Source organism: Rhineura floridana, chromosome 7 (assembly GCF_030035675.1).
Source record: "Rhineura floridana isolate rRhiFlo1 chromosome 7, rRhiFlo1.hap2, whole genome shotgun sequence".
NCBI lineage: Eukaryota > Metazoa > Chordata > Lepidosauria > Squamata > Rhineuridae > Rhineura > Rhineura floridana.
The window spans coordinates 126,213,041-126,237,849 of record NC_084486.1 but is presented as its reverse complement, the minus strand read 5'-3'; the positions used below and the strand labels follow the sequence as shown (position 1 = coordinate 126,237,849).

The following is a 24,809-nucleotide window of genomic DNA, read 5'->3' as shown; positions in this document are numbered from 1 at the left end:
TATTTTATTTATTATTTGATTTATTCCTGCCCTTCCTCCCAACAGGAGCCCAGGGCGGCAAACAGAAATGCTAACACTTTAAGACATCATAAAAAGACCTTAAAATACATTAAAACAAAAAAATTAAATTATTAATTTTATTTTGAAGTCGGAGTCGATACATTTCTACCAACTCTGACTCCACCCAAAATTGCTTCCAACTCCGACTCCACAGCCCTGCTTCCTACTTTGCCTAGATTAGGATTATTGTACAGCACTCTGTGGGATGTGTTGTTGTTGTTATGTGCCTTCAAGTCGATTACGACTTATGGTGACCCAGTGAATCAGCGACCTCCAAGAGCATCTGTCATGAACCACCCTGTTCGGATCTTGTAAGTTCAGGTCTGTGGCTTCCTTTATGGAATCAATCCATCTCTTGTTTGGCTTTCCTCTTTTTCTACTCCCTGCTGTTTTCCCCAGCATTATTGTCTTTTCTAGTGAATCATGTCTTCTCATGATGTGTCCAAAGTATGATAACCTCAGTTTCATCATTTTAGCTTCTAGTGACAGTTCTGGTTTAATTTGTTCTAACACCCAATTGTTTGTCTTTTTCGCAGTCCATGGTATGCACAAAGCGCTCCTCCAGCACCACATTTCAAATGAGTTGATTTTTCTCTTATCCACCTTTTTCACTGTCCAACTTTCACATCCATACATAGAGATCAGGAATACCATAGCCTGAATGATCCTGACTTTGGTGTTCAGTGATACATCTTTGCATTTGAGGACCTTTTCTAGTTCTCTCACAGCTGCCCTCCCCAGTCCCAGCCTTCTTCTGATTTCTTGGTTTTGGTTAATGACTGTGCTGAGGTATTGATAATCCTTGACAAGTTCAATGTCCTCATTGTCAACTTTAAAGTTACATAAATCTTCTGTTGCCATTACTTTAGTCTTTTTGACGTTCAGCTGTAGTCCTGCTTTTGTGCTTTCCTCTTTAACTTTCATCAGCATTCGTTTCAAATAATTACTGGTTTCTTCTAACAGTATGGTATCGTCTGCATATCTTAAATTATTGATGTTTCTCCCTCCAATTTTCACACCTTCATCTTGGTCCAATCCCGCTTTCCGTATGATATGTTCTGTGTACAGATTAAATAAATAGGGTGATAAAATTTAATAAATGAAATGAAATGAAAATACACCCCTGTCTCACACCCTTTCCGATGGGGAACCAATCGGTTTCTCCATATTCTGTCCTTATAGTAGCCTCTTGTCCAGAGTATAGGTTGCGCATCAGGACAATCAGATGCTGTGGCACCCCCATTTCTTTTAAAGCATTCCATAGTTTTTCATGATTACACAGTCAAAGACTTTGCTGTAGTCTATACAGCACAGGGTGATTTTCTTCTGAAATTCCTTGCTCCATTCCATTATCCAACGTATGTTTGCAGTATGATCTCTGGTGCCTCTTCCCTTTCTAAATCCAGCTTGGATGTCTGGCATTTCTTGCTCCATATATGGTAAGAGCCTTTGTTGTAGAATCTTGAGCATTACATTACTTGCTTGGGATATTAAGGCAATAGTTCGGTAATTACTGCATTCTCTGGGATCCCCTTTCTTTGGAAGTGGGATATATTTTGAACACTTCCAGTCTGTGGGCCATTGTTTAGTTTTCCATATTTCTTGACAAATTTTTGTCAAAATTTGGACAGATTCAGTCTCAGTAGCTTGTAGCAACTCTATTGGTATGCCATCTATTCCTGGTGATTTGTTTCTTCCAAAAAAATTTAAGAGCAGCTTTCACCTCACATTCTAAAATTTCTGGTTCTTCATCATATGGTTCCTCCATGAATGAATCTGTCATCCTGGCATCTCTTTTATAGAGTTTTTCAGTGTATTGCTTCCATCTTCCTTTTATTTCATCTCAGTCAGTCAGTGTGTTCCTCTGTTGATTATTCAACATCCCTACTCTTGGTTTAAATTTCCCTTTCACTTCTCTAATGTTTTGGAACAGGGCTCTTGTTCTTCCCATTTTGTTGTCCTTTTCTATTTCTATACAGTAATTATTGTAATAGTTTTCTTTGTCCCTGCGTACTAGTCATTGTATAGTTACATTTAGGGTTCTGACTGTGTTTCTATCTCCTTTTGCTTTTGCTTTCCTTCTCTCTTTAACCTTTCTCTCTTTTTAACAAGAGGTATTGTCTTTTTGCATTCTTCCCTGCTAATGTCACCGACTTCAGTCCATTTTAAACTGGATCAGTTTTAATTCCAGTAAGCTTTACCGTGTAATCCCATTCATGTTTATTACTCAGAAGTAATTTTCATTGTATTCTGTTGAGGTTACTTGCCAATAGATGATGATGATGAATAAATGTGTTTAGGATTGCAACCCTAATTTCCAAGTTGTGGTTGAATAATGAAAAGTACATAATATATAATTGAATTTTCAGGTGTGTATAAAGCACTGGTAAAGTTCCATCTAAAAGATTGGCAGAGATAGAAATCAGAGCATTATTTTTACAGATAACTGTACTTGGCAAGCACTTGATTGTTATGAGTTAAAGTAATGGAAAGCACGGGAGAAAACATGATTAATGCCAATGTATTAGATACCTGTCATTTGAAAGTAGCATCTCTGAGGCTCTGACTGCCTACGTACATATGCCCTGATCCAATGATTTGCTGTGGGTGCAGGAGATCTAATATGCCTTTAGAGTCCCCCCACCACTGAACTGGATGTCTTTGTTTTAAAAAATCCCAGAATGCTCAGGTCTGCATTCTCAGAATGTCTTTGGGTTTATTGAAGCACATATAGGGCTGTTTGTCACAGTGATGAAATCAAAAGGTTAATCAAGATTTTTCAGGGGAGTAAACCCTAACACAATTCTATACTACTTAAGGATTAGCAGACTATACAAAGTAGGTTTATTCAAAGTTAAAACACAGGCTTTTAAACTAGCTTTATATTTGAAATAATTAGATGTGCAGTGAAGTTAAACAAGCATTCTGCAATTATGAGAAGTTTTTTTGGAACCTGTGGGTAGGAGATGGGGTTTGGGGTTAATGGAGACAAATCCAATTAAGTTACAGCTGACACTGGCCTGTAGCAATCTTTGCTATAGTATTTCCCTCCTAATGTGTCACAGTTGCATTATGTAGTGTGGTTTCAATTTTGCCAAGTTTCATTATGGTCAAGAGTTCCATCAGAAGTTGTTCTGCCCTGCAGTCATCAGCAAATTCTCCCTGTGTAATGTTGCAGCTCTGTATTGGTGCTGCAGCTTGAGGCCATTACATTCTGACGATTGAATGTCCCACCTCTGAAACATTTTCTGCTGGTTTGCAGATGGAATGTGGGCAGATTGAAGATCTGCCTGAAATATTTTCCTACTTAATCCAAGTGATTGCAATCCATATCCAAAGAGATACATCAAAGAATCCCTTCCAATATTCACAGGATGCTGACCCACATTTCTGATTACATGCAGTTGTTGCAAGGGATCCTGGGACATAATCTCAGATAATGCAAAATTCTCATTGGTATGTCTAAAATTACTGCCACCTGAAGCAATCTCTTGGCTTGCTTGTGCAGTTGGGTGAAACCTGATCAAGCATTCCTAGAGAATATTGCAGGAAATTGTTCTTGATCCTGGAGTCATTTTTGTATTAAAACTAGGTTTTGTGCTTTGGAGCATATTAACAAGACCATGTTAGGATTTCCTTTGGATTTGCACATCCAGTTCTGTTAACTGATTTTTTTCAGAACTATAAATTAAAAACTAGAGAATGGCAAGACCAACGTAAGACCTTTTGCCATTCTAGATGGATGTGATGCAAGATGTGAAAGGAGCAGTGCTGGTTAGAGTCTTTAGCAATGCTACATAGCAGTGGACCATAGCATCCTTTTTAAGTGGTCCTTATGGCCAAAATAATAGAGGAAAATGCTGACAAGCCAGTGGTATCTTTTAAGATTTATGTCATCTGTTGAAGAGACAATGCACTTCAGTTTAATTTAAACAGAAACATAACTTGCCTCTGCTACAGTGGAAATTTGAAACTTCTTGCTGTGAAGGTAGTACTCTGTAAGGTGCATAGGTAGAGAAATGCATCGTTTTTTTATTTGAAAGCTTTTGAAGTTCTGTCGTGCATTGTGTCTGTAAAATAGGAACATGTGATTGTCCACAAAGAATGAGCAAATGAGAACTGTAAACATCAGTGCAACAAACCTTAAGAACCAGTGCTGCAGGGGAGCTGAGCATCTTAGATCAAGTGGTTTCAAGGGTGTCCCTATAATTTTGCATGTGCAGTGGTCAACATATCCTCAAATTTTATGTCAGATTTTAATTTATGCTTGAACTCCTGACCCTGTCTGAGTTTAATCAGCTATTTTCTTGCCAGTGTGTATGCAAATAGGCGTGTTAGAAACACTTTCCTGTAGGAAATCCTTGATTTGAAACTTCTGGCTGTCAGTGCCAGTTTGGACAAGAGAACATGAATGGACATGTCTGAAATACTTAGTTTAAATATTGACCAACTGTACTGTTGGTAATATGTTGAGGTGGTTTTCCTTCTCTGTAATTTTCTTATGTGTTTGCTTATTTTTGCCACTATACCTAATTTGGCAGATCTATGCTAATCTTAGAAGCTATGGGCTATACTATTGGGATGATAACATTCCTCTTTAAAGCAGCTGTCGTTCTTATGTTTAGATTAATTGAAAACTTTCCTGAAAACATTGGGGGCTGGTGATGAAGCTTTCTTAGCTCGTTCTTCCCTTTTTAAAGTACAACAGTGATAGCAAGCAAGGAACAATCCACCTCAGCAAGTTCCTTGAGCTAACTGTCAGCAGAATGCACTCCATAATTCTCTGATGTGGAGGATTATGGGATGTGCACATCCTCAGTCTGCCCAGGAAGTTAAGCACAGTAGAAGCAACTTGGTTGGTTTCCTAGTTAACATATGTGTAGGTTCCTGCTGAAGGGAATGGGTTAGGATGGGGGAAATTAGGGTTGAGGGTATATGTGCCCTGAAACTTAAAAAGCTTTTATATAGCACCAGTAGAAGAAGGTCCTTAATTTTTCTTCCCTTCTCCTGGTGACTCCTTCAGGCCTGAATATACTACAAGACACATATTTCAGACCAGCTGGACCACTCTTCTTATGGGTGGGTCTGTATCATTTTTTTGCAAGTTCCGTAACATTTATATACAATTAGTAATGTATTTGTCAGCTTCCTGACAGTAATTTTCTTTTGAACAAATGGATTTTGCATACCTTTAATCCAACACTAGCATTCTAATGTTAAGAAGTAGTTGGTTTGAGAGAATATGTCAGTCTTTGGTATCATCACTTTCAGGGGAAAAGAGGATTCCCCAGTAGCAGATATTCTCATGAGGAATCTTCCCAGACTGACACTCATATCAGCAGACTGGGCAGTTTTCCCAAGAGTAGATCTGTTGAAGCCACACTGCCTTCCATATTGGGTTAAAGAGTGAAGAGCTTCCAATCTGGCAAATCTAGTGGTGAAAGTAAGTGTTTACTGCTGTATGTGAAACAAAATAAACTCTGCAAGTATAGGATACTACTCTGTAGTATAGGATACTGGTAACAAAGTTGGAGCCAGACTTTGGGTGAGCTTGTTTGCATTTGGAGAGAGATGGAGATGGTTAAACGCAATATCGCATATATTTAATAAACACTAGTGGCTTTATAATTTGAAAAGAAAAAAAATCGGGTCAAACTGCACATGCTGTTTGCATGTAAATAACTGTAACATTTGTACTTCTCAAATCTAAAAATGGATGCTATCCTGCTGCAATTTATTATAAAGTAAAGGTATCAGTCATCAATGGAAATCTTGGTCCTTTTATTATTTGGTATGTATGTGTTGGTAAATCTGTAGTGACTTTTCAGTAAAAGTTGACAAGTAGTTCCAATCATACTAGCTTTTAGATTTATGTATTTTCATCTAGAAACAGACACTGTCCTATATATCAAGATATTTCCTGTTCTATGGCAGATGAGGATATTGAATTTGGGAGAAAATGCATGCTTATTGCAGATTTTGCCTTTGGGTTTTTGCTCTTGCATAGGTTTAACCTGATAGTATAGATCAGAGATGGAGAACCTCAGGCTTGGGGGCTGAACGTACCCCTCCAGAACACTCTGTCTGGCCCTTGGAACTCTCTCCAGGCTGCACCTACCTCTCCCAGGCCACGTTACCTCACTGCCATGCTTCGCACCCTACCTCTTGCTTGTTTGGTTGGAGGATAGAGAGAAGGGTACATGTAGAAAATAGCATGCTGTGTGTACAAAGGTAACATTTACATTTACTGTTTTGCCACTTTTGCCTCCAACCTTGCCCACTACTGGCACAAGACCATTGGAAGGTTACTCAGAAGGGAATGCAACCGCAGGCTGAAAAAGTTCCCCACCCTTGGTATAGATCATTATGAATCACGTGTGATCAGTGTGGATGCCATTACCTTGGCTGGTGCGTTAGCAACTCTGTTCTGCTTCATTCTGATGACATTGCCCTTGCCTTGTTCAAGGTTACATTTCATTGGAGTCTCTGCTTCTCTTGGCTGTTGAGTTAGAAATGCCCACAAATTCTTGTCAATGATACTTTTCACATCCAGTAGTTCTGTACTGTTTCACTGCTTACAACACAGCAATTAAAATGCTATATTTGGATCTCACTTTGTGTTCTAATCACTCTTGTGTAGGTGAAGATTGGAGAAATATTTTAGATCTAACCTTCAATGTTTTAAGAGATGCTTTCACATTTCTTAGCACCACATCTACTAGGATCAAAAAACAGCATCAGATTTCCAGGCACCCTGATGTATATTCCTTTAGAGTTCAAAGCATTCCAAAGACATTATCAGTAATCACTTACATAACCCTTATAACGCTAGTTTTCTTATCTTCATATTGCAGAAAGGGAGGTGTAGGGCTGAGAGAGAGTGGCTTCTGTGGCCAAGACAAGAGCTGAACCAGGGACCTGTTTTACGTAATATGCTATGCCAGCTCTGACACAGTTAAATTATGTTTTAATAAGTGGTAGAGTGGATTATCTTTAACTATTCCTTTAGTCTGTTCTTCATGATTAGTTTATTGTAATGTAGAGGAGCCTATAGCTGCTGAGATTGAATGTGGAACAGAAAAGGGGGAGAGATGCTTCAGATTTTAGTCTGTGATTTATGTCAAGAAGGGTCAGAATCCCAGTGGACAGCACTTCCTTAAAGAGGATTTCCTGTAGAATGCTTATTAAAAATTCTACAAAGGTAGCTGTTGGTTGATAACAAAAATGCCAAAACCCACAATTGGTCAGTACCTCTCTTAGGACCAACCAGTTATTTTTTAATGAAGCGTAATCTCCTAAGGTGAGATCCAGTATACTAATTGTAATTGAAAGACACTACCTTTAAGGGACCAGGTTAATCTAGGTGCAGAAGGACAATATGATTTTGTGCAGGGACTGCTGTGTATGTTCAGACAAGAAGGCTATAGTGTATTATGTACTCTGCTGCTATCTTAGAAACAGGTTCATTATGTTGGTGTTTAAGTTGAATCTGTTTCATGCTCAAAATCTGTTTAGTCATTTGTAATACACTTTTGGACACATCACTTCTATATCTACTGTGTTGTTTTAATGGAATTTACATCCCACTCTTCTAAAAACAGCTAAAACATTTCCAATGTATAGATAATTGTGTGCTTTTTCATATTTTTAAAAAGAATTATCTAGCAGTCCTTTTAAGATCCTGGGAACAAATGGGGCCTTGCTACTGAGAGAAGAAAGTTATGTATGAATTGAATGGAAATATAAACCCAATTCACATAGTCAACTGTGAAGAAGCTATAGCCTCAGGCTCAAAGACACCTCTTCCCTGCATGTGAGAGAAGAAGAATGAAAACTTCCCCTTTAGAATATCAAAACCATAGTATAAAAAAAGGTAAGTATGGTCTGTTCTAACCCAGGCCATACATAAACCAGGCATTCAAGCTAAGGTTTGATTTCCTGGTGAATTTAAACAAGCTTGGGCTAGAACAAATCACAGTTCCCAGGTTTACACTGTGAATACTACAGCTTTGTTCTTCTAAAGTGAAAGCAGAAGTTTTCACTCTTCTGCTCTTGTATGCAAGGGAAAAGGGAGTGTGTGAGTTTGAGGCTTGCTGCTGCTTGTTTGTGATCACCTACACCATGACTTTGATAATTATTTGAATAATGTCTTATTTGAAATGTTACCTGGAGTCTAGACAGTATATAGCATAATATGATCTAGAATGCTGCTGAGCCGTATTAAGATTGTTCTCTACCTATCTGTATAGAGAGTTCAAGGTAGTGTGTTAATTCCAATCTTAAGCAAATGTTTAAATCTGTAAGTCTTGGATGTTAGGTCACAACACCTTATTTTTTATTTGTGTCTAGCTGTATGGAACAGATTTTAACAAACATGCCAATAGGGACCTTAAATTCTCTTGCAGTTCAAAGTTTGGATGATACTCAATGAGATAATTTGAAGTTCATAGGCAAAGAGGGGAAATGTTCTTTTGTTTTTGACAGAGTATGAGGGTATGGTCCTAGGATATGGTCTGAAAACACAAGATGTCATCACCTTGCTGAAGCTAAGCAGGTCTGAGTCTGATCAGTGCCTAGATGGAAACCACATGTATGCTGCCTTGGGTTCTATGACTAAAGAAAAGTGGGATATAAATACGAAAAAGAAATAGGAGAGAAGTCTAAAAGAAACAAAGTATATTAACGTATCATCAATCTATTTAAAATATGATGATTCCAAGCTTCTACTTAGGCAAGTATAATTGCATAGGTTTCAGTAATTAAATACCTACTTCTCTTTCATTGTGTTTCCTGCTGCAAAATATTTATTTTTAAGTCTTGGAGCAGCCAGTTTGGATGAGCATAAGTGAGGATGTACAGCTTTTATGCTTTAGATAGTTTCACCTTGAATTTCATGTGAGGAATTGTTTGAAAGAACCCCAAATCTATGCTGAGGTCTCAAAGAAACACCTCAGCTTGTGTCTTAGTAAACAATTGGAAGCTAGAAGTAACTTTCTTTTGTTAAACTTTACAGACTATGAGAAGACAACGAAATGAAGTTGTTGTGGAATTAAGAAAGGTAAGATGTAATACTTTCATGACCTAACTTAGAATTTAGTATGGGGTAGATCTGTCCACTGCAGATGCAGCAGTCCCCATAGGGATTAAGAGACCTTCATGTTATAGAATGCTTTGCCACCTCTGATTAGTCAAGGAATGTAAGCCACAAGCACTCTGACCATCATAGACTGCATTGGCTGGATGTATGAGATACGCAAGCATCTTGATGCTGCTGCTGTAATAACTTGAACTGATGCTGATCTGTAGGCTAGTTACAGCATGGCAAAGTTCTGTTATATCTTACCTTAGAAGATTCTACAGTATGTCTTCTGTGAAAGAGAACATACGAGTTGCTTTGCTGAACCAGACCAGAGTTTCCCACAGTAGCCAGCCAGGCGACTCAGAATGCTCACGAACAGGGCATGACAGTCCCCTTGGTGTCACTATTCAGAGAGATGCTACTTCTGAACCTGAAGGTTCCACTTAGAAACCATGGTTAAGCCCCTGATAGACCTGCTCTGCATTAAGTTGTCTTAATAACTTCTTAAAAGCTACCTAAGCTTATGGTCATAAATAAATAAACATTTAGTGAATTCCATTGGTCAATTATGAATTGTGTGAAGTGTTAGCTTTTGATTGTCTTAAATCTAGTGCAAATCAATTTAATTTAGTGACCTCAATGTCTAGTACAGGGATGGGAAACCCTCCAGGACTCACTCTCCAGCGTTTGAGACTCTCCCAGGCCACGCCCTCTTCACCAGCCCTGCTTTGCATTTTCTTTGAATGCTTACTGCATGGCTGGAATGCAGACCACTCTGCCCCCACTCACCACTGACATGCAGCCCCCAGCAAGTTCCCTGCAAGGTCATGTGGCTGTCAAACTGAAACAGGTTTCTCCTGTTCTAGCATTATGTAAGAAAGTTATCTGTGCTCTGGCCATTGAAATCAATGGACTTAGATTTTAATGGACCTATTCTGAGTAGGACTAACTTTGGATATGACCCTCTGTGCAGTGTTAATAATTCTATAAACTCTTATTTTCATTCTTATCTTCAAAAAAACTCCTAACATTTCAGTCATTAGAACATAAGAGAGCACTGCTGGTTCAGACCAAGAATGCATCTAGTGCGACATCCTGTTTTCCACAGTGGTCAACCAGATCTCCCTCAAAATCCCATAAACAGGCCTTGAACACAACAGCTCACTCCTGCTATTCCCCAACAGCTGGTATTCAGAAGCACATTGCCTCTTGTACTGGAGGTAATACAGTAATACTTCAGTTAACAAATCCTCCAGGAAAGAATCCCCCTTTAACCATGTCATGGGGGGAGGGGCCGCACACTCTGATATAGTCAGAATGTGGCTCCTTGTCTACTGGATTGTGGCTGCTGCAGACAGCTGTCATGCGTGGCTGGAATGGCGCTCCTTGCCAGATGGTGCAGGCGCCTCTACAGTAAACAGTGCTTTGGGTGCCCTGGAAGCATCTGCTCGAGTGTGAGGGAGAGGGAGAGAGACCAAGCAGAAGGTGGTGGTGGCGGCGGCTGTCCCTTGCCTGCCTGCTTGAGTGTATGGGGAAGAGAACTGTGCTTTAGATTGCTATAGCAAGATGCTATATGATAAAAGAAAAAAAGGAAAGGCAGGCTGTGATGTCCCTGTATTTTAATATCTGTAAATATGGTAAGTGCGGGTTTATTAAGTGATATATGGTAAGTGACTGAGTGAGAGGGGGGAGTACATGGGCGAGAATGCTGTATGATGATTGGCTGAGTGTTTGAATGGCTGAAGGTATAAATGAGAGGATGACAGTTGAGTCTAGGGGAGTTGTGAGAGTCGTTAGTGGAGAGTTATTTGGATGAGTTGGTTGGCAGAGTTCTGAGGGAGGCTTGAATTGTATTTGGCTGATATTTAGGCAAATTATATATGACCAGAAACATAAAGAGTGACACTGTATGAAACCATACACTTGTTAAATCTACCTTCCATAATCTTGTTATTTCCTGGTGTTTATAAATAAATATTTTATTGGTTTACCAAAAGCCTGATCCTTGGCTGGGGTGGATACAGACCAGAAGGGTGGGCAGGGTAATACCAAAGGTTGGAGAGAAACAGTATCAAATTGTGGCAGCGGTGAAGAGAGAGATATTGTAACATAGTCAAACATATAGAGCAACCTAGGGCTGTATACTTTATAGACAAAGTACAGGGGGGTTGTGGACGGCAAGGGCACTCAGACAAATAGTAACAAGAAGCCAGAAGGAGACTAAAGGCAAAGTCTCAAGCAGTATTGTTTACAGGAAGTGGCTGGTAGTGCTGCCTAGCAGTGGGATCTTGTGAGATCTGTGCTAGAGCGTGTGAGAGAACAAATAAAAACCGAGATCCTGACAGGTGGTGGCCCTGGTGGGAGTATCACAGGTAAAGCCAACTGTGGGATCGTCACACAGGCATCCATGGATGCAATTTGGGAGAAGCATTCAAGTGGTCTGTATACAAAGCTTACCTGACCTTGTCATTTCATTTCAGACAGGCAAATTGTTTTGAATAAAAAGTTTGCTGAAGTATGTTGAACTGCACTTTTTTTGTGTGGTGTAGGAACCTATCCCTATTCTTTCCATGTTATTCCTGCCTTTGGTACCAAAGTTTTTGTTAAAGAGGTAATGTCCAGGAACACATGTACTTTGTTAACTGAGGTATTACTCTATAGCCATCAGGACTAGTAACTGTTCATAGCTTTATCAATCATGAATTTGTCTAATCCCCTTTTAAATCTTTCCAAGTTAGTGGCCATCATTACATCTTGTGAAAATGAACTCTGCACTGTGTGAAGTACTTCTTACTATCTTTGCTGAATTGCCCACCATTCATTGTACAACACTAGGTCCTAGGGTTGTGCGAGGGGGAAACTTCTCCATCAATGTTCTCTACATTTTACATAATTTTATATACCTCTATCATGTCACCTCTTATTCACCTTTTTCTAATTTTTTTTTAAATGCAACTTTTCCTATTGCTCCTTGATCATTTTGGTTGCCCTTTTCTGCACCTTTTCTAGCTCTAGGATATCTTTTTGAAAGTGAGTAACCAAAATCGTACACAGTAGTCTAAATGTGTCTGTATCTTAGAAAGGGGCTGAAGATTATGCCTGCTCTTCTGTTGCTGTGGTGTGGGTTTTTGTGTGTGCTAACTTGGGATAAATAGGATTTTGCTTACTGGGTTTCTGTTGTCCTGAACCACTATTTATCCCTATAATTAGAGACCGTGTAAGGATATCTAGCATAAAAATCTTACAACATGGGTAAAATCTTCCTATACTGCAATATGAATAAAAAGCCTCTTACGGTGTTTCATATCTTTAATGCATTTCTATTGCTTTGTATGTTGCCATTTTAAATATATATTTACAAAGCTTTTTTAATATTAAATGATTTTATAATATATTTTAAAGCATTCAGAAAAGCAAGTACTCCTTGTCTGAATGTAATTTGTATTATATTTAAAAGAACAAAAGAGATGAACATCTGTTAAAGAGAAGAAATGTACCTCATGAAGATATCTGTGAAGATTCTGATATAGATGGCGACTTCAGAGTGGTAAGAACTAGCTGATGATTCATATTATACATGTATGTCTTTTTGAATAAATTTGTAACACTGTGATATCTGTTCCAGCAAAACACATCTCTGGAGGCAATAGTGCAGGTAAATATCTTACCCACTTCTTTTTTTAAATTTGTTCATGTTGTAAAAGTGCTGATACTGTGTTTATTTATTTATTTCATAGAATGCTTCAAGTGACAACCAAGGTATCCAGTTAAGTGCTGTACAAGCTGCAAGGTAAGAGAAAAATTTACTCAGATATGCTGTTTTCCATGGTAGTACAGTTTATTAATGGAAATGGGAGCCTCACTATTTTAATAATGGAAATGTTCGTTCTGTAGGGACTAGAGATGTAAAATTTCTGGAAATTTTGAAGCCATGGAAAAAACCTGTTTCCCCCCAGTTTTTTTCAGAAATAAAGGATTTTTTTTCGAAAAACTGAAAAAAATGCAATATCAGCACTTTTTACAGATTAAAGTCACTGTTACTTTAGGAACATTATTATATTAAAAGTACATTTTATTCAATTATTACAAATTGAATTTACTTTTTAAAATTTTTACTTTTTTTTGTAACAAATGGATCTACAAGCTCCTGAACTGTAAGGAACTCCTGAACTCATTTTGCCAGAAGAAACCATCAGCATTAATAGCAAAGAAAATTATTTCTGTCTCCACTAGTCCTCTGCAGTGTCAAGCAGACATAAAGCATCCGTTCCCATGAAAAGAACTGAGGAAAAAAAGGGGGGGCAAGATTCAGTGAAACATTTTATTCATCATGCTAAAATAAAACATTCCATAATCCATTTTTTCTTCATTTTTTTAATTTTTCAGAAGAAAAACAAAAAAAGGCTTCAGGAAAAAGCGGGAGAAAACATTTTTTTCTTGATTTTTCCAGTTTTTTTTCGGGCCTTCACATCTCTAGTAGTTGACTCTTAACATAAACTGCTTTTACTATATAATCATGAACTGATCATCTGTATTTGGCATAATATACAATGATTTTGAGTAAAGTTTGTCAACAATTGGATTCTGTTTTTCACCTGTAAATTTGGATGATGTGGTAGTGATGATGATTTTGATTTATTACCTACCATCACCCTAAAATCCAAAGGTGGGTTGCAGCAATTTAAAATACATTAAAAACAGTTTAAAACAAATTACAATCATATGAATAGGATGGATCACAAAAAATATCCGTCTTAAGTGTCAGAGACCCTGGTAAAGAGGTGAATCTTCAGCATTCAATGAAAACTATAGTGAAGATGCTTGACGCACCTCTGTGTGGAGAGAGTTCCACAGCTTAGGAGCTGCCACAAAGGATGCCCTCTCCTAGGTCCCCAGCACCACCACCCCATACTCCTGAGGGTGGTGGAACCTCTTTGCTGATCCTAACACTCAAGAGGTTCTGTAGCAAAGGAGGTGGTCTTTCAGATATTATAGTTTTGACATTTTGCTTAGCGTTAGATGCCAGAAGAAGCTGGGCACAAAATGATACATACTTTAGGAAAATAGTTTAAGGAGGTTTTTGCAATATATTAAACTAGCCTTGATAGATAGTTAAGGCTGGATGTTTAACTGGTCAAATAGTTGTTCTGTTGACCAAATATTGGCCATGTACAGCTTTCAATGTGTTAGATAATGTGTACTTGAGAAGGGTTCACAGTAGTTTTTTCCTCTTTGACTTGTGTTCTGGAATACTAGGGTCACTGTACAGTTAATTAAAAGAGGGACATTAAAAAGGCTAACAGAAAGTAATTGGCTGTTAACAAGACTCTACTGTAAACATGTGTTTCACATACACACATTCTAGCAGTCTTGTGAATTAGGGTCTTTAGACATTGGCAGTAGTGCATCTTGACAGATTTACCCAGTAATTTGCATTCACACAGTCTTAAAAGCGGGGATATTTATTGAGCACATACAGAGAGAATGAAAGTATATACATTTAACACTTCAATTGGGAAGAGCTCAGCAATATATATTTATTAACACCAATGTTAATAAATAGATCAGTAACAATGTGCATTTGTTTGATGTGAGGGAATTAACTAAATAACTAAACTAGCACACACACACTCAACATAAACACACATAAAGGAGCAAGCACCCAAGGCATAAGAGGAAGGGGATTGAATTCAGCACAACTATGGGACACTAGCCTGCCCTTTCTCTCTCCGGGCTGACTTTGCAAACTAGGCCTTGCAGCTGGGCAGGGAGGACCAGAGGATGGCCTATGAAACAGACTCTCTCAACTGTGCACACACAAAAAAAGATAGGAAGAGGGAGCAGATGTGGTGGCTACAATGTGTAGGGAGAGGACTTCCAGAAGACAGGATAAAGATCAAGATATACCTTTGCCAGCCCTAGTGAGCATTTTGAAGAAGCAGAACTGGGGCATGCTGAAGTCCTGGTTAAGGCAGGGAAACAGCAAATGCCCTGAAAAGAGCTTTTGAAGCAGCTTCAGCAGCAGCTTCAGCAAGTGGGGACCTCTGTTTCAGCAGACAGGGATCCAGAGATAGTGAAAGAAAAGCAAGGGAGTCAGACCCCTGGCTGGCCAAGTCATTCAGCAAGTGATTTCAGGCAGTAATATTTAGTAGATTGAATCCTGGGGAGCAAGTGATATCATAGAGGAATTGGGCAGTCAGAATCCAGAACCCAAATTGACTCTGGGAGTCCATTTTTTATATTCTGAACAAAAGCCTCAAAATACAGTCCAACAAAGATTAGAGCAAGGAGGTATTATTCATCAATTTCAATACCATTTATTTATTTGATATATATCCTGCCCTTTCTCCCAGTAGGATCCCAGGGCGGCAAACAAAAGCACTAAAAGCACATAATAAAAACAGACTTTAAAATATATTAAAACAAAACAACCATTCAAAACACATTGAAACAAAACATTTTTAAAAAAAGCTTTAAAAACATATTTTTTTTAAAAAGGGTTAAAAACATTAGAAAGCAATTCCAACACAGATGCAGACTGGGAATAAGGTCTCTACTTAACAGGCTTGTTGAAATTATGAATTGTATGGTCAGGGTGATGGGATTTTCTTCTGTGGAGACAGGTGGTGGCATTCACTCTCTGGCTAGCTTGATAAGATCTAGATTTGAATAATGGGCTCCTCTCCTGAGGGCTAAACTATTACAGTTGCTTTTGGATTGCATTGATTGGATTGCCAAAGGCCATGTGCCATGCATATGACTGGCAACATCCTCTCAGTTGAGATGACAATTTCTCTCTTTCAGCTACTTTTCCATCAAGTCTCAAGCCTAGCCCCTTTGCAAAGTCAACCAAACTAAAGCCATTTAAAAATCATATGGGCAGTATTGGGGTGGAACGTCTCCCAGGTTTATAGGCTAGTAGCCAGCCTGTCAACACAGACTGATTTGCCAGCTACTACAGTTCCTGGGCAGGGGGAGTTCTGTCACAGTGATCCATGCTCTTGTAATTTCCCTGCTAGCACATGACACCATAATGAACTAAAAAGCAGTAAACTGTCACCTATGTAGTGGCATTCTTAGGCTTCATGGAATACTTGATCAGCTCTAAAATCTCTTCTACTTGAGGTATATAAGGAACTTATTTTTTGTTGAAGGCCCCATTTTGGGGGCTGCATGTTGATGGAGAGTAGGGTTAGAGCTACTCCCCACCCTTTTGCTCAGGATTCTCACCACACCATGCTTTCACTCACACTCAAACCTGTTGTATCCATCCTTTCATCCACTCTGTCCACCCACAAAAAAGGGAGAGACCCTCTTGCTCCAATCTTATTGGATGCTTGCAGTCCGCAGTGACCTGTGTGTGACATTCTGCAGAGGATGATGAGCATCTTCTTGTACTGCCTAGTACTCTACATACCCACAACAATTCAGCTGTTGCAAGGGAAAAAGGGAGGACGGTAGGTAGGAAGGCTCATACGCAAGCATGATGGCTAGAGCATTTTTTCAGAGAGGCTCTTGCTGCCACACTCTATGGTTGAGTTTCTGAACTTGTGTGTACGTGCCTACCTTCTTCCTACTGCGCCTTTCTTGTTTTTACTGCAGCAAGATTGCTGCAGGTGAATGCTGGCAATACGAGAACATCCTCATTCCATACATGAGGAAGCTCCAGTCAGGCGGGACAGACAGATGAGAACCAGATTGGAAGCCTGGATCTGTGGCCTTCATCCCACCTGGAGGCAGGTGGCTTCAGGTGGTGTCTTTTAAAACAAGGCAAATGGGCACTTTTGCTTGCCTTTGGATACCAGTCAATTTAATTTGGGTTTATTTTATTTAAGGCAGTTCTGAATAGACTGTCTCAAAACATATTCTTTATTTTTTCCCTGCTTGCTGTTTGTAAACTGTATCAGATACTTTATTACTTTCAGAATAATTCCTGCCATCATTTTTAAGCTTTAGAAAAGAAGCAGTGCGTGCTGAAATCCTAGCCAGCCACTATTAACCTTTTTGGTTATAACCATTTAAATGTCTTGAAGCTTACTTGGAGCCATTTGAACTTTAACTGAAAGTTTGAAATTCTATCTTGCAAATGTTTCTAAACAGAAAACTACTTTCCAGTGATCGCAACCCACCAATTGATGACTTGATAAAATCTGGAATATTGCCCATATTAGTGCACTGTCTTGAAAGAGATGACAAGTGAGTATGTCCCTTTAAAGGAACAGATCTTTACTGAAGCAGTTAATCAAATGTATTGAACTAAACTCTTTATTTTTTACTACATTAGTCCATCTTTACAATTTGAAGCAGCATGGGCACTGACAAATATTGCTTCTGGAACATCTGAACAAACACAAGCAGTGGTTCAATCCAGTAAGTTAATCAGTACTTAATGCATTCATTTGTACACAATAACTTCTGCAAAAACTCCTTGTTGCTCAAGTAAAATTATGCATACATTCTGTTTCTTGCTCAAGAGTGTTCATTTATACATGCCAGTAAGTTTGTTCTTTTTTTGCTATAGCTGGGATGATTGAAATCGTAATTGTCAAACAAACAACCAAATGCTGAAAATGGAAGGGAAAACATGTGCATAACCTCTGGTTAAGTTAAAATTAAATTTGGATAACACTGAAAATATACCCATTTTCTGATCAGGTGTATGATAATAACAAATTGACTTGGAGCTAGTGGCTGCATTTGCATGTAACACGAAACCATGGTTTAGCATTACAAGAAAGTGTCTTGTCTCCTTCCCTCCCTCTGGCATGGCTGCAAAGAGGTGTTTAGAAACTTTTGCTTTCTTTTTAGAGTAACCTCAGTTTCTGACATATGAAGCTGGACTAATTGTGGTTAGTCTTAACTATGATTAGTGGAAATAAACCAACCTCAAACCATAGTTTTTGAAGTTGACTTGTTTTCACTAATCATGGTTAAGATTAACTACAGTTTAAGGTTTAGACAACATTTCAAACTGTGTTCAGTATAAAACTGAAGCAAGGGCTTCTAAACTCCTCCTGATGGCCACACCTTAGTAGTAGGGAACCAGGGTTAGTGTGCACAGGTCCAAGGCTTGATCCAGCACTACATTAAAACATGGTCTTCTGGTTTTAAAATAGTTTTGCTGCTTTATATAATTATGGAAGTTGTCTTATTGAAGCACTCCTGATAAAGAAAGGTACAGGCTAGCTTTCTTGCCTAAATTCTTGTTTTGAATATGTGGAATTGCCTTTAAAAGAAACATAATTTAAAGGAAAACGCTGAAACTCCAGTGCAGATATGACCATTTCCTACATATTGGAAACAATAGCACATAGGAATCTGAATACTACGTTGAAAAAGGAAGTCCTGTATATAATGTAGGAATTAATCTTAATGTCTTTGAAGCTTTGGTTTCCTTAAGCATTGAAGAAGTGATGGAAGGAAATGGTGTTTTTGCAAATAATTCAACTTATTTAATATTGCCATTGGTGGGAACAGGATATTGATTTTTCCTCTGATAACAAAATCCATCTTCATAACTGAATTTGTATAATAAAATTAGTTTTAAACAAATTTAATCTTCTAAAGTTGATTCATTGCCATTAAGTTGTGTAGATTTTGTGTGAGCTGTTGGATTAACAGCTGAGATCCTTAGGACAAGTTGTGATTCTTAATTTTTTTTCAAAGGTGTATTTGGGCAAATTTAGGAAAGTTCATCAATGTCTGTATATATAAACACAATGTATTAAAGGAGTTTCTATACTGGGTAATAGTTTTGCCAGAAAAAAAAACTTTCTCAATTATAGTCCCCCTGACTCATGTTTGTAAGTCGTGAGTTCTGAATAGAGTTGACTCCCATTGAAGTATCTAGAGGATTTCATCTCTTATTTTGGAATAGCTGCATGCTATATAACCTAACTGTGTAGATAACTACTGAAACATTCACTGAATTGCCAGCAGAGTGGGTTCTTAAATTCTTTCTGGTCATGTATGAATGGTCATGAAATTTTTTTTAAAAATTGAGCCAGGGTTTTTTGATCTGCACAAAAGGCAGTATTTTAAAATTATGACTTCTCCAGTTTTCAGGGGTATTGTCTGTAATGGACTCCTTACATTCTCAGACGGGATCAAGTTCTAGTGGAGGCTCCCTACTGGAAGAGGCCTTTCCCCCCCAATTCCTCCTTACCTCTCTACCTCCCAGTGCTATCTCTCATGCTATTCCTCAGGGTCACCCAGCTCTCTCCACAGGTTTTCAGGATTCTGCAAGAAGTAGGAGGGATTGTCAAAAATTGCTTCTCCCCTGCCTCTAGTAGAAGTCTGGTTCCAACCAATGGCTACTTAAAGATACAAAAATATAGAAACTTGAAATTGCACTTTAGGTGGGATTTAGTCTTTACATTCTTAGATGTATTCTACAGAAGAGGGGGCACTACTTGCAAAGCATTGCAAAACTGGAATGGCAATGAGGAAAGTCATATAGTACCTTCAGGCATTATGCAAACAAGAAGGGAACAGAAAAAAAAAGTGTCTGGTACTTTTAATCCACATTGTTCTGCAAACAGAACGTGTTGTGTCTCAGTGGGGAGGTTTGCAAGTTCCAGACAAAGGGACAATTCATGCATCTCATCTGAAGATTTGAAAGATTTCTTTTGAAAATTATGGTGCTGTGGTGGAAGTTAAGAACTTGGAGGTTCAGGAAGGCATTTCTTTATTTCTTGACAAGTTCAGTTCCATGCACTAAGCCTCTGAAATTCTCTATCAGTTGAGTGATGACTATGCAGATAATGCATAGTTATGATTTGTAATCTTAACATCTGTGAATGAGAATGACTTTTTATATTTCTGAGTTTATCTTAAATATTAACAGACCTTAACTAAGGACTATTGAAAGTAAAACAGTTGAGTCCTACTGATGTATTTCTTTATTTTACAGATGCTGTCCCACTTTTTTTGAGGCTGCTGCATTCGCCCCATCAAAATGTTTGTGAGCAGGCAGTATGGGCTTTAGGCAATATCATAGGTTTGTAAATTTCTATGTAATAAGTCCACTGCTTTTCATATTTGACAGCTACAAACTGCTTAAAATTTCACTACTTGAAGAACACTAATTTATCCAGAAATCTTGTACACAATTGTGTTTTCTTTCTATGTTTCCCCACAGCATATTTTAGTCAGTTATATGAATGTTCAGACAAGTAAATCACATGGAAGAATATAATATGGTGTACTTGTTGTCAGTATTCATCCCACAGCAAGCCAAGCTCCCAAGTTGGTCTAATATCTGATATTAGGTACCATAGCCTTATACACCCACTAAATGATATATTTTTCTTTGTAATAGGCTACGCTCTTTAAATTGCTACAGTTAAGAATCATAGAGTTGGAAGGGGCCTATAAGGCCAATGAGTCCAACCTCCTGCTCAATGCAGGAATCTAACTTAAAGCATACCTGACAGGTGGCTGTCCAGCTGCCTCTTGAATGCCTCCAATGTTGGAGAACCCAGCACCTCCCTAGATAATTGGTTCCATTGTTGTAACTATTAGGAAGTGTTTCCTATTGTTCAGCCGAAAACTGGCTTCTTGTAACTTGAGCCTGTTATTCCGTGTCCTGCACTCTGGGATGATTGAGAAGAGATCCTGGCCCTCCTCTGTGTCAAGTACTTGAAGAGTGCTATCATATCTCTTCTCAGCCTTCTCTTTTCAAGGTTAAGTATGCCCACTTCTTTCAGTCTCTTCTCAAAGGGTTTTGTTTCCAGTCCCCTGATAATCCTTGTTGCCCTGCTCTGAACCTGTTCCAGTTTGTCTGCATCCTTCTTAAAGTGTGGTGCTCAGAACTGGATGCAGTACTTCATGCGATTTGGAAACTGTTCTTCTGTTAATGCAGCCTAAAATGGCATTTGCTTTTTTTTGCAGCCACATTGCACTGTTGGCTCATGCTCAGCTTGTAATCAACACCAATTTCAAGATTCTTCTAGCATCTAGTATTGCTGAGCCAAGTGTCCCCCATCTTCCCCACAAGAATCCCCCTATTTTTCTACCCGTGGGTGTTAAAGCAACTCATCATCCGCATGTGCAGCTGCAGTCAACTTAACAACCTCCCCAGCTATTATCCCCCCAACCAAAAACCCACCAACACACCAAGAGAGTGAATAACAATACCCTACACTGCACGGTTGTCATAAATTAGTGTGTCCCAGCTTGGTAGTATTAGTATACCAACTCTGGACTGCTTTGCAGGGCTGAAGTAACCTACACTTTCTCAACCAGGATACCCACCCAAGCTTTGTAATATGGATGTGTTAATGATAGATTTAATTTGCATTTATATGAAAAAAACTTTTTTGCATGAAACTAAATTTGAGTTAGAAAGGTCGTGTCTTTGCTACTACTGCTTTTGGGTGAACACATTACTGCCCAGTCACAACTACGCTAAAATTCTGGGTTTCTCAATTATTTTCTCTGGGTAGCAATTACTTTACCACAGAAGGCAAAAAATAGCTTCAAAATGAACCAAGCACTCCCTGCTAAATTTTCTAGAGAAGGGACTTCCTGTGTCATTTTGGAGTCTTCTCTAAAATGTGTGTAACTGAATTTCTCCATTGCACTCATCAGTCATAACTCTGACTTTAATAATTGACTGAAAGCACTGAAATGTAGAAGCAAACTCATTTCTCATAAAGCAGTCACTTTGAATGTTGCCTGCACATTTTGCTTCATAACTTTTGTTCTACAAGAGCTTAAAGGCTTAATTTCTTTAAAAAATGAAAGCTCATCGTCTGGGCCCTCTGTTGGCTTTGGGCCCAATACATAAGCAGTCCCTTTATTCCTCCTCTCAGTGGTATGGATATATAACAAAACACCTAAGATGCTGTACTGGCATAGAACCTTGGTATGTATCTATACTCTACAAGACTTTGTACAAGGTATATATGGATAGACAGGAGTGTGGTGGTCCTAAGTACAATCTGTGTCTTTAGAGGTGTGGACTTCTCTTGTGCCAGCACACTGTTACCATTGCAAAACATTAACTTGAAAAACCTGAATATGATATGCCAAAGCTCATAATCCAAACAGTCCTGATACCACCCTTCAAATATCTGAAGGGTTGTTAGAGAAAAAGGCAAAGACTGATTTTCTGCTTTCTCCAGAGAGGTGAGTATAAGAGATAGATTTTTGATTGAACATTAGAAAAGAATTTCAAGAGCAGTTTGAAATGGAATCAGTTACTGGGAGAGGGGGCTCTACATCTGGAGTTCTTCAAGCAGATACCAGACAGCCATCTGCTGTGGATCTTGTGCATCAAGAAGGAGGCTGGACCTTCCAGAATGGCCACCTTCAGCTCTATGAGCCAGCCATTCTGACAGTGTCTATATCTTGAAGCGGCTTCTTTCAAATTGCTGGTCTAAAAAACTAGCTATTTGGATATGGAAAAGTAGTTCTGCTAGACCACTGCTGATAGTTCTTATACCCACAAGCTACTTAATGTTTATGCAGGTGATGGACCCCAGTGTAGAGATTATGTTATTAGTCTTGGAGTGGTGAAGCCTCTGCTGTCATTCATCAGCCCATCTATTCCCATAACTTTCTTAAGAAATGTTACTTGGGTAATGGTCAACTTGTGTCGCCACAAGGACCCGCCTCCACCGATGGAAACCATCCAGGAGGTAAAACTACTTAATTGTTTCTTGAAATTTTATCACTTTGAGCTTTACTTGTAGAATTTTGAAAATCTTTCTGTTTTTCCCAGATCCTCCCAGCACTCTGTGTTTTAATTCATCACACGGATGTAAATGTGAGTATCAAAATATTGTGCAATCTATTTCCTGATCAGTTATATATAAAAAAACAAAGTTCACAGCCTCACCAGGTTACCACTGAAAGCGTATGTGCTTGCTTAGTTATACTGTTGAATACTTGTCAGGCTTATTAATGAAGCACAAGCGTCTCAGAAGAGTAAAACACATTTCAAAAAGTAAGTGATTCTACAAAACCAAGGACAGTGCACAGGTATAACACTATTAATTCCTTAAATATGGTTAATGGAGTCTGCATATTCCTTCTTCCTAGCTATCTTCAACACAAATTCTTCCTTGTCTTCCTCTAGGCAATCTTAACCGTGTTTAAGTCACATACTTGCACCAGTCTTAATCACTATTTATATATCCTCATTTGTGGCCATGAGAATTCCATAGGCAAAGAATAAATAGGTCGTTATCCCCTAAAATAGGCAGGGGGTAGGGAAACTATAAAAGAACGGAAGAGTAGCAAAGGATGGATGTGGACAAACGTAGCTACATATATTAAAATTTGGCTTCAATTGGAAATGAGTTAAGCCTAAGGCTTTATGGAAAATGTGGCTTCTCTGGAGGGATAGGATAGGAAGAGAGAGGAGCATAGAAGCAGCAAGGGAGAATGGATAGGGCCATGATAAAGAGCAAAGAGATCTTCAGGCAGTTGAGGTGGTGGAGATGGAGGAGCAGAGATCATGCCCAGGTTTATAACTAGTCATAACAGATGAAAGAGAGAAAGGGACAAATCAGTGGAGAGCAAACCAGCTTTTGCTGTTGACCAGGGGTTTCAGACTAGAATCAGTGCCACGGTGTGCCTTAACCATGTTTAAAATGTAGGGAAGGAATAGGAAGAACTCATTCTGGAGTGAAGTTAGGCCATAGACAGAAGTTCAAAACCATTGTGTGTATTGGCATTGCTTTCATCTTTTCCCCAGGGGATAGAAGAGGTATGCATGGACTTGCCAGTGTTAAGCCTTATCTTCCATAGGCAAACACTGTGTTGGTGGTGGACTGGATCATTCCTTAAAATAAGGGTACCTAAAGAGACTGAATAGAACTCTCCCTCAAGATCAGCTGAGTGGCATCATTCTAACCTTTCTGGAAGGGACCAATGTGTGCAGCCCTAGCTGTGGGACAGGCATACTCTACATGCAGCACCCATTCGGTTTAGAAATAGATTCAAAAGCCTGCTTCTGTATAGGGTTGGGTCTTAAGCTGCAGCAAAATCAAAGTCAGTTGGCCAATACCTAGGAGAGTCCTTTTGATATAAATGTCTTACTTTCAGTAAGTCAACAAGAAATGTTTGTGGATGTCAGTATGAACAAAATAAGCAGGGAATTTTGTCAGATACCCTACCAAAGCTGCACCTCCATTTAACCACATTGCTTTATTTTGTGGTATAACGCAGTAATTTTTAAGATACTAAGTAGGCTGAGAACATCCCTCTTAAATTTAAAATGTTACTGTTTCTATATGCCTTATCATGTCTTATAGAACTTCCTCTGTGTTTTCTGATAGTGGTGTATTTTATTTTTAAAAAACAGATATTGGTAGATACAGTCTGGGCCCTCTCCTACCTAACAGATTCAGGCAATGAACAGATTCAGATGGTAATAGACTCTGGGATAGTTCCTCATTTGGTTCCTCTTCTCAGCCATCAGGAAGTTAAAGTGCAAGTGAGTATTCTACCATTTCCCTGTATTTAGAGAAGCTTGTTTTTACTGGCAGCATTGGATTAGTAATGATGATGATAAGTAGTTGTTGTTGTTTGTTCGTCACCTCATACCCAGCGGTCTCTAGACAACTTAGAACAGATTTTAAAACATACAATATATTGTTTTCAAACATATTGTATTCACTCACTGTGTTTATCAAGCTCAGAAATGTAAAGCATTCTGACT

The 24,809-nt window shown here is 38.7% G+C and overlaps 1 protein-coding gene across 1 annotated transcript in view; it reads left to right on the top strand.

Annotated features, from left to right (window-relative positions):
- KPNA4 (karyopherin subunit alpha 4) overlaps nucleotides 1–24,809 on the top strand; it is a 41,186-nt gene that overhangs the window by 2,750 nt on the left and 13,627 nt on the right. The window contains exons 2-11 of the mRNA XM_061637204.1: nucleotides 9,074–9,118; nucleotides 12,597–12,686; nucleotides 12,765–12,794; nucleotides 12,877–12,929; nucleotides 17,240–17,335; nucleotides 17,424–17,509; nucleotides 20,052–20,138; nucleotides 22,613–22,782; nucleotides 22,866–22,910; nucleotides 24,453–24,584. Of these exons, the coding sequence (XP_061493188.1) occupies nucleotides 9,074–9,118; nucleotides 12,597–12,686; nucleotides 12,765–12,794; nucleotides 12,877–12,929; nucleotides 17,240–17,335; nucleotides 17,424–17,509; nucleotides 20,052–20,138; nucleotides 22,613–22,782; nucleotides 22,866–22,910; nucleotides 24,453–24,584 (834 nt within the window). The remainder of the gene's footprint in view (nucleotides 1–9,073; nucleotides 9,119–12,596; nucleotides 12,687–12,764; nucleotides 12,795–12,876; nucleotides 12,930–17,239; nucleotides 17,336–17,423; nucleotides 17,510–20,051; nucleotides 20,139–22,612; nucleotides 22,783–22,865; nucleotides 22,911–24,452; nucleotides 24,585–24,809) is intronic.